Source organism: Oratosquilla oratoria, chromosome 18 (genome assembly GCF_046742065.1).
Source record: "Oratosquilla oratoria isolate Oo_2021 chromosome 18, ASM4674206v1, whole genome shotgun sequence".
Lineage (NCBI taxonomy): Eukaryota > Metazoa > Arthropoda > Malacostraca > Stomatopoda > Squillidae > Oratosquilla > Oratosquilla oratoria.
Genome location: NC_134794.1, coordinates 55,582,464 through 55,593,069, shown reverse-complemented (window position 1 = coordinate 55,593,069; position 10,606 = coordinate 55,582,464). Strand labels below are relative to the sequence as shown.

At 38.1% G+C, this 10,606-nt stretch overlaps 1 protein-coding gene across 3 annotated transcripts; it reads right to left on the bottom strand.

The window, feature by feature from the left end:
- Positions 1-104: 104 nt before the first annotated feature.
- Positions 105-9,689, bottom strand: LOC143035241 (uncharacterized). 3 transcript variants are annotated; one of them, XM_076202016.1, is made up of 2 exons: positions 9,428-9,689; positions 105-2,024 (listed from the first exon to the last, which is right to left on the bottom strand). In XM_076202016.1, exon 2 carries the CDS (start codon positions 1,730-1,732, stop codon positions 356-358), a length of 1,377 nt encoding a protein of 458 aa, XP_076058131.1. In that variant the 5' UTR covers positions 1,733-2,024; positions 9,428-9,689; the 3' UTR covers positions 105-355. The 3 variants fall into 3 exon arrangements, with proteins under 3 accessions (XP_076058131.1, XP_076058132.1, XP_076058133.1); XM_076202017.1 differs by having other exon boundaries at positions 9,455-9,534; XM_076202018.1 differs by lacking the exon at positions 9,428-9,689 and adding an exon at positions 8,518-9,374.
- Between the last annotated feature and the right edge of the window lie 917 nt (positions 9,690-10,606).

Below are 10,606 nucleotides of genomic sequence, written 5' to 3'. Positions count from 1 at the left end.
TAACATTACGCTAGTGTGTGCAACAAGTGATTAGGTGAATGTGGCCTGCAAGGCATGTATTTAGGCATTATATCAAAACAATATATATATATATATTTCTTGTTTTATTTATTGTGAAATTTCACAATAATAATGAATCATCGATGCTACAATCATTCATTTATGTTTATCTCATTTGCTCATCTATTTTGTACAGATCAAGTGGCATTTCACCAGTTCTAAAATATATCAGATTCAAGATTAAATAATACCATTTCCATCATATATTGTGATGATGCACTGATTTGATATTTTCTAGTCCTATAAAAAAAAATCCACTAGAGCTACTCCACTGGTGTATGATTTTACCACAGCATCATTTGAAAGGCTTCTCTCCACTGTGGGTCATCACATGACGTTTAAAATCGCGCTTTTGTGAGAAAACTGCATCGCAGAAGTCACACTGGAAAGTCTTCTTTCCTGTGTGGGTCATCATGTGACATTTGAGATAACCCTTTTGTGAAAAAGCTGCATCACACAAGTCACACTGGAATGGCTTCTCTCCTGAGTGGGTCATCACATGATATTTCAGGTGACTCTTCCGTGAGAAAGCAGAATCACACAAGTCACACTGATATGGCTTCTCTCCTGTGTGGGTCATCACATGACGTTTGAGATCACTCTTTTGTGAAAAAGCTGAATTGCACAGGTCACATTGAAAAGGCTTTTCTCCTGTGTGGGTCATCACATGACGTTTGAGATCACGCTTTTGTGAGAAAACTGCATCACACAGGCCACATTGGATAGGCTTCTCTCCTGTGTGGGTCATCATGTGATATTTGAGGAGTCTTTTTAGTGAGAAAGCTGCATTGCACAGGTCACAGTGGAAAGGCTTCTCTCCTGTGTGGGTCATCATGTGATATTTGAGGTGACTCTTTTGTGCAAAAGCTGTGTCACACAGGTTACACTGGAAAGGCTTCTCTCCTGTGTGTGTCATTATGTGACGTTTGAGATCATTTTTTTGAGCGAAAGCTGCATCACACAGGTTACACTGAAAAGGTTTCTCTCCTGTGTGGGTCATCGTGTGACGTTTGAGCTCACCTTTACTTGAGAAAGCAGAATCACACTGGTCACACTGGAAAGGCTTCTCTCCTGTGTGTGTCATCACATGACGTTTGAGATCACTTTTTTGGGAGCAAGCTGCAACACACAGATTACACTGGAAAGGTTTCTCTCCTGTGTGGGTCATCTTGTGACGCTTGAGTTCACCTTTACTTGAAGAAGCAGAATCGCACTGGTCACACTGGAATGGCTTCTCTCCTGTGTGTGTCATTATGTGACGTTTGAAATTACTCTTATGTGAGAAAGCTGCATCACACAGGTCACACTGGAAATGCTTCTCTTCTGTGTGGACCATGTGACATTTGAGATTACCCTTTTCGGAGAAAGTTGTATCACACAGGTTACACTGGAAAGGCTTCTCTTCTGTGTGGGTCATTACATGATGTTTGATATCATGCTTTTGTGAGAAATCTGCATCGCACGGGTCAAACTGGAATGGTTTCTCTACAGTGTGGGTCATAATGTGTTGTTTGAGATCACGCTTTTGTGAGAAACCTGCATTGCACAGGTCACATTGGAAAGGCTTCTCTCCTGTGTGGGTCATCATGTGATACCTGAGGTGACTCCTTTGTGAGAAAGCTGTATCACACAGGTCACATTGGAAAGGATTCTTTCCTGTGTGGGTTATCATGTAACATTTGAGATAACCTTTTCACAAGAAAGCAGAATCACAAAGGTCACACTCGAAAGGTTACTCTTCTGTATAGGTCACCACGTTATGTTTGAAAACACCCTTACTTGAGAAAGCTATATCACACAAATCACGCTGGAAAGGCTTCTCACCTGTGTGGGTCCTCACATATTTAAGACAAGTCATAAGATAGCTGTTCCACATTTGTCACACCAGATCCTCTTTGTTGTATGACAAGTGTTTGGAATCTACACACATCTCTTCCAAAGAAATGTTGATAGTTATCCTCATTCTGAAAAAATATAATTACAGTATAAGATTAACATCTAACTCTGATATTGTGTAATAATAGCATTGTGGATGTTCTGTACACAAACCATTTCATACTCAAGACCCTTTGTACCTAAACAGACCCATTGTACATGTGATCACCTAACATAAAATAGGTAGAAACATTAACAGACGTGGTACTAATATAGTATTGTATTCTATTTAATTAAAAATGTGCTTAAAATTATTAAATAGCTACACACATACTCATGTCACTACGGCCAGAATGACTTGGATTTTGCTCTAGCCTTTTCATTTGGTCATGAGATTTGGAAGGGGGTGAGGGTGAATGGCCCAACTGGCCACAATAGTTATATTTTAATAAAACTCCATTTCATTCCACATTTGGGCTCACAAGACCTGAACTTAAACATGACCTACTCTAGGAAGGTTTATTCAGTTCATCTCGCATCATTTAAGATACAATGGTAAGTGGTGTACCTGTGTTATTATTTTAGTATAAATAAGATTGATCTAAAAAAAAAATTAAGGAACTATCCATATTTTTTGCCACATCTAGTAAAATACCTAATAGAAAAAATATAAGGAATATCCAGTAAAACTATTTTGACAATCATGATGTACTCAGGCAGAAGCTGCTATCAAAGGTGCAATCCCAGTATGTGTGGAAGTAGTGAAAAGACAATGGGAGAACTGGTGCTTTAACATTTTCAACCAATAGGTCACTGAAACACGAAGGCATTATATACGAGAACATAGTTATCTCTAAGAAAGTGTGTGACATCTCCCAAACTGGTTGTGACACTTGTGTGATGATATGAACTAAAGACTTCTCTCTGTGGAATCTTTATTTGATATTAGTATTATCTCAGTTTAAAATGTGTCCCTACCTATCAACATTAACCAATGTAATGTTGGATGTTCTGTGAGCTTTGATCTTATTATATCTATATATCAAGAGGTTTTTTTTCATCCACCACCCTTTCCTACCTCTCATCTTGGCTCCTCATGGATGATGGGTCATCCCTATATCCTGTCCACTGCCCAGGGTCAGAAGCAATATAGCAAGACACAGTACATCCACTGCAAGGCTGCTTCACTTAATCAGGGACCCCCTCTCTATCCCCACATGCAGAAAAAGAGATGGAGAGAAATCCCTTTGGGCTGCATCAAAATATTCACACATAAGCATCCCCTACACCCCCTCCCTTCCTTGCACAACAATGTTGTCTATACATATTCACTCTCCAGTCATCCCTATCTTCTGCCTTCTCCCTTGCACAACAATGTCGTCTATACACATTCACTCTCCACTCATCCCTATCTCCTGCCTTCTCCCTTCCTTGCTCAACAGACATTACCCTCTTGCTCAATGCCCCCTTCACCCCATCCATCCCTCTCATCCTCAGCTGTCCCCTCAAATTCACTCCCTCCATTTCTGCCTTCTACACCTCTTTCTTCACTCATTCTTTCCATGTGTCCAAACCATATCAATACTCTTTCATCAGCCCTGTCATCTCCTTATCCACTCCCACTCTCTTCTCATTTCTCATTCTATCCAACTTGGTACAGCCCTGTCATCTCCTTATCCACTCCCACTCTCTTCTTCTCATTTCTCACTCTATCCAACTTGGTAACCCCTGCCACACTTCTCAGACATTTCATCTCACACATTCATACTTTTCCTCTCTGCCTCACTTAAATTACAAGTCTCTGCCCCATACAAAGCCATCAGCATAATCACCCCTTCATATAATCTCTTTGCATCCATTCCCAGATGCCTATTTCTCATGACAGTTTTTAATCCCCAATGCATTTACTTGCTTCTCTCAATCTACAATGTACCTCTACCTCCATTTCTCCCTTTCCTGCCACATGCAACCTCCAGCCTCTCTCCCTTGAGATTTACTTCCAACTCACTGCCATCTTCTCCCCTTGTACATCTCATGACCTTGCTTTTACCCACATTTACCTTCAACTTCCTCCTATCACATACCTTCCCAAACTCCATCACTAACTCCCTTATTCCTATATGGACCACATATATTTTGGCTGGACAAAAAAAATCATGTTTGTTTCTAGGCTATTATGGACCTGAGGAATGTTATAGATCAGTTTTCCTGGCAATTGCTACAGTCTATGCAATAATACAGTACCATGACGAATTAGTCATGTTGGTCACGAGGGAAATGAAATTGGCTAATGATTGTATTATCAAGATTTATTACATTATTAGAATATAGAAAGCAATTCTGTTGCTCATCTCAGCAAAAATGAATATCTTATAGAAAAATTTAACTTAAATACAATTTCTTTTGATAGCTTGACATCTTGTTAATGAAAATTAATTGTTTTTAAGTATATAAATAATTGAAATATCTTTATATATAATATGGGTTATTACAAAAAATAATATACCTGCTCTTAGCAGTGAAAAACCTGCTGAAAATTGTAGAAATATCATCAATAACACCTTTATTTCAAATATTATACTTTAGAAAAGAAAACACCTGAACTCAGTGAGAAATCTGTTGGAAAGGAGGAAAATAATAATTATAATTAAAAAAATACAGTGTATGTATTTGTTTGTCTCACTCCTTACACTAGGAAATGAATTGTTTCTCTCATTTAGACACATACTCACTTTGCACTTGATACACCTGATATTGGTGCAACCCGCACATCCAACTCGTTTGCAATACAAACGAGGATTTTTCACCTCTGGGAAGTGCCCTACTTGATCTAGTCTCACATTATTCTGGGACCTGAATTGGCCAACTCTGAATTCTTGTTGATGGTGGAGGAGGAGTTCTCTCACTTGAAGATGGACGACCTCGCTTGGGGATATATTTCCCTGCATTGATGAGTGATTCTGACAAGGACTTCCTGAAGGTCAGTAGGGAATGTCTTTTTTCCTGGGGAATCCTTTTGGTCTCACAATCTCTTCGGTTTACCAACCATGCCTCATTGATAGTCATGTCAATCATGTGATAGATGAGTCTGTGATAATATTTCTTAGAATGTACCGGGATCCTATATAGTGCTAGAAGACAGATAGCCAGGTCTACACCTCCCATGTTCTTAATGTACCGGGATCCTATATAGTGCTAGAAGACAGATAGCCAGGTCTACACCTCCCATGTTCTTATTGTACAAATGTATGATGTTAGGCTGTGGAATTTCCACAACTTTCCTCTGACTTCTATCATAGCATTGTGCAGTGTGAGTTGGATTGCCCTCAGCAAAGGAAGACAATAATGTCACACATTTATTGTCAAACCATTTGACTGTTGTTGCCAGGCTGCCCTCACCAGATAATTTCCATTCCTCAAATGTACCTCTGCCTTTCTTCTTCATGTCAGCGTCCAATGTGAACTTGAGGCCTGGGAGCCAATTTGCCCGGATTGTCCCACAACACCATATATTCCTGTCAGCTAGATGTTCTACAAGTGGTAAAGATGTAAACCAGTTGTCAAAATATAGGTAGATGATTCTTATTGTTTGGAATGGTCTCAGCCAAGTGTAAGGCAATATTAGAGGATGTACCCTGATCTGGAATATTGTCTCTATTCACAGGTTGAATTGACCCTGTGTAAGGTATGAAGTCATGAATAAGATCCCCGCTGTCTGCAAGAACAAAGAACTTGAAACCCCATTTTCTGGGTTTCATGGAATGCCTTCCCTTGAAAGGCACCATTTGTTCATCAATGCAGAGGTTTTGTTGCAATGGAAGGTCTTGGAATTTTTTCCACAAATGGTCTACCATTGGCCTGACTTTGAACAGTTTATCATTGTTGAACTCATCAGTGTTGTCCCGAAGATGTAAGTTGGATTTTATAGTCTCCCATATGTTGCAACTCATAACTAAAGCAGTATACTCTCTATACCTCCCAAATAATTCACCAGACCAATGGAGACGTGTCTGGGGAGTCCCAATAATGTTGAAATGAATAAGTAGACCTATCCATTGTTCAAGTTCTTGCCTAATGAGGTTTAGAGGTTTGTTCACATATTTTTGTGTAGCATATAAATTAGACTGATAGACTATCATATCTAAAAAATCAGGAGTGAAAAACTGTGTGAAATACCATAATGGGTTCGACTGTGATGGGTTCAAGTCACTGTTGATTGAAGCTGTCTCATTGCCAGGGATAAAATTTGGTAAAGGTGAAGGGGTGTACTCTGTTTTTCTGGTCCAAAGACGTAGATGACGAATCCGTCATGTTGGTCATACATTTCTTTGTGTGCGCCATATGACCAACATGACGGATTTGTCATCGACATAAAATGAGCTCATAGGGTCCTTGTTTCATCAAAAAAAGAAACAGTATGACATTCTCAGACATCTATAACTATTCCCATTTCAGAAAAAAATTATATGCAGCATGTAACATATCTGACAACTCCTCCATGATGAAATAAATAGCACCAGAAATACCGCCTTTCACACCACTGTTGGTGTCATCAGCTGATGGTGAACTGCCCAAAGGATTCTCGACCAATCAGCTTCAAGTGTTGTTCTCAGAGAGAGGAAGCCTAGACGAATTCGTCAGGACAGACACACCGGTTATAACTGTTTTTCTATGCCAGTGAGACTCACCCGAAGCTTGACTGACGATTTCGTCAGGTTGGGATATATAGGGTTAATCCCCCCTAAGATGTATCATTGTCAGCACTTATATGTGGCTCAATGTTCCATGTTTCTGCCCCATACAGTCCTGTCAGCACAATCACTCCTTCAGTGGAAGGTGGAGAGGGCCTTTGGGGACATGACCATTGAATACACAATAACTCAATGGGATAAAGAGAATACCAGATATAGAAATAATGAAGAACGGTCATGACTAGACTTAATATTTATGTCAGAGCCTGAAATTGTGGATAAAATGGAATACAAAACACCAATTGTATTGTTGTATATGGACAAAAGGAAAAACATGGCATGGTTGGTATTTGAGGGAAAAAGCAGAAAAAGAAACACCAAAAAGAATTCTTAAAGAAGTACAAGATGGAGACCAAGAAGTAGAAAAGGAAACTGAAGTATATAGAGATACTATTCCAAATAAAGAAATCAACCTCTAAAGATAAAATTAAGGTCACAAATGGTAGTAGAAGACATACTAGCAAAATCAGAAAAGTTAACAAAGAGTGGACACTACAATATATGGATAAAAAGAGAAATGAATGTTCAGGAAAGAGAAAAAAGACACTAAGAGATGAAGCTAAAGAAAAAACACATGGAGAATGGAGGCTGAAAGATAGTTCTATTGGAGAGTCTTAGACATGAGGCTGAGAAAATGATAGACCAAGGTGAAACAAAAGAAACAGAAAACAAAATGGAAAAGGAAAAAATAAATAAAATAAAAGTGGCTTATACTAACAAACAGATTGATTTCAGGAGTAAGTGAACTAAATGATTACCTGTCAAAAGAAAAACCAGATATACTGGGAATTGCAGAGATGAAATTAAGGGGTCCATTACCACCAAATAGTGTTGGACATGGATTATATAATCACTGGATTAAAAATTTAGAAGAGAAACAGGGCAGAGGAGTCATGTTTCTGGCCAAGAAAAACTTAAATGTGATGAAGGTCACAGAGGATATAAACAATGTGGAAATGATCATGATAAAAACTGAAGATAGCAACATGAAAAGTAGAAAGTTTGTAGTGATCTATGTTTTGGATGTGTTTAAAAAAAATTCTTACAACAAAAGTACTTTTAAATACATTTAAAAGCATTAAAAGACAGTGGGAAAGGTTTATTATGTGTTAAACTATTAAAAAATACATCTTTATACACATTTCTATATCACAGATGGTCCTAGACTATAACTACACCAATAAATGAGGGAACACTGTATTACTCAGTGTGTAGTGAATTCAGAGATTAGGCAACTTAATAAAATTCTAGAATGATACAAACACAGATATTTAAGATGATGCTTAAATTGTCCAACAGCTTCTTACCTAATATAGCCCAACCTACAGTAACCATTCCACAGTAAAAGTACCACCTTTCAAATGCCACAAATGGAGAAGTGAAAAATGTGCTTCCGTGATACTGGAATAGAACCAGGAACCTTTTAAATTCTTGGTTCTCATACCAAGGAGGGCAAGATGGAGACCCATCCCCCAATAAGAATGTAAGCAAACAGGATACAATACACTACTCCAGAGGTCTGCGTTTGAATCCCACCCAGGGCTGAAATAATTTCAGTATTGCTATGCTACAAGCAATTACTCCAACTTTCATGGGCGGGGAGGGTAAATTTTTAGTACACACCTACATGATATAGCAATAGAAAATAAAATATTCATTTTATGAATTATAATATATCAACATGATTTTTTCTTGGTGGATAACAGAAAAAGTTGCTAAAAACAATACACAAACAAACAGAGTAGCAACAACTGTTTGAGATCCCATCTTTGTTTTGATAGATGAGGAGGTCAAAGAAATTAAAGTGATAAATTTGTCAAGGCTAACCTACCTTGCATTTAGTAATGTAGTACCTGTAATTCTCGAGGTCATCAGGGTTGTCATTGTTATCAGGGATGTTGACAGTCAGTTCTGACATCTGATCAAACAGCAGGGTGTATAGGAGTTTCATAGCTTGAAGCTCAGCTCCATGGGACAGTTTAAAAAATATGAAGTGTGGTGACATCACTCGGAGTGGGTGAACACCCAGTACACAATGTCAACACCATCAGCATATTGACATTGATGTGACTGGACAGACAACAACATGGCATCTCAAACCTATCATTGCAACTCTGTTCAATAGTGTATTTGCTTTTAGCAAGGTTTTTAGTTATTGATTTCCACCAAGAAAAATGTATATTACATTGAGGTGTTAAAATTGACAAAATCTATATTCAATTTCTATTGTTTTACCCCAGTGTGCATTTCTAAAACAATACTGCTAGGAGTTTGGGGGAGGGTAAGTCACAGCATTACCCATAGATTGGTCATTTGTGAGCTACGAGGTCTAATCCAGGGTGGTAACAGGTGTCCATCCTAAGTCCAACACATGTCCTAAGGCTAAGACCATGGTGAATCACATGTTGGTAAATATACAGAAGTTTCACAGTCTCAATTTTTTTCAAATGTTGCTACCACCGTTAACATCAATTCGCGGTACTTGTATATAGGGTTCAAAATACTCCAAATGCTATGAACTACCCAATGATGAGTTTAAAATCTGCGGCTGAGAGACTAGCAAACATTTTTACAATTGCCCACACATTTGATTTATCCCTGCTCAGAATTCCAAATACATTGTGAAAACGGAAATCGAAGTGTAGCAACTGCCAAATGCAAACACACTACGCATGCACAAAGCTACCTTACAATTATTCTATTGCATTCACGAACTCATGTAGAAGGCATGCGTGTTTTACCTGTAAAAACACAACCACGAAACCTACGAACGAGCTTCTTAAAAGACTTTAAAGGTGCATCTCGTAGCTGTCCGGGTTATGAAGACAAATGTAAACAAACAGTGCAGATGGGCGGAGGAGGTTTTTTACTTTTTTTTTTTCTATAGGCATAGCTCCCAGTAGATTTTCTGATATGGCCTATACATCCATCTCTGCACTTTCAGCTGAACTTGTGGAGATGGTGGCAGAATGGACGATATAACTTATCTAAGTTACTTTAGATTTTTATAACTTCGGAGCATATTCCAATTGTTATCAAATTTATTACGAAACGAATTATCACTCTTTCTAATTTTTTTTTTATACCCTTTTGTTCTTGAGTCGTCCTGTACGAAAAAAAATTCTTCATGAAGTATCTTGTCATAGATAAAGACCTGGAGAGTATTATTAAATTTAAAGGTGTCTAATGTTACCTGGAATATTTTTAGTACTTACTAAAGTCAATAACAGCTCAATAAACCACACAAACTCTTTTTGTGCAACTTGAAATTACTGATCTTATTCTAAAAACATAATCTGCTTCAGCCGTTCTCGTAAATCCTACCCGTAGCGCCATCCGCTTCGCAATGACGTCATAGATTCTGTTCATTCTTCATGCATCGTCATTAAATAGGAAAGATGGGAAAGCTCACGGAGAGCCGCATCGTCCACATACATTTTAGTGGTCGGCTCTCTCACTAGATGGCGTTTACGTCAATCACCACTTAACTGCATCGTCTGTTTGTTTACAATTAAGCGGGACATTCAATCATGTGTGCTGTGCAAAAAGAAAAAAAATGACTTTCCCCATCTGATTTTTCACGTTTTTTCCTAAAGATAAAGAAAGGTAAGAGATTCAACATACACAGTACATGGAAACTTTAAAAGAAAATGGAGGAATAAAACTACAACATAGTTAAAATCTTTATCTTTAATCTTTATGTCAGTGCAGTGTGACGAGTGTCACTTAGCTTGGAAATGAACATTATAAGATTATTCATTATAGATGAATACCTTCCATATATCTAGAAATATGAATTGATCATGTCAAATTCATACCATATCTTTACGGTAGTCCCAGGCAGGCACAGCAACTTCGATATAGTTATGTCATGTTCTTAGCTTAAAGGTCAGATATCAACAGATATACCATTCGCTAAA

Coding starts and splice junctions, on each gene's coding strand:
- LOC143035241 (XM_076202016.1), bottom strand. CDS start 1,732: ATGATAACCCACACAGGAAAGAATCCTTTCCAATGTGACCTGTGTGAT.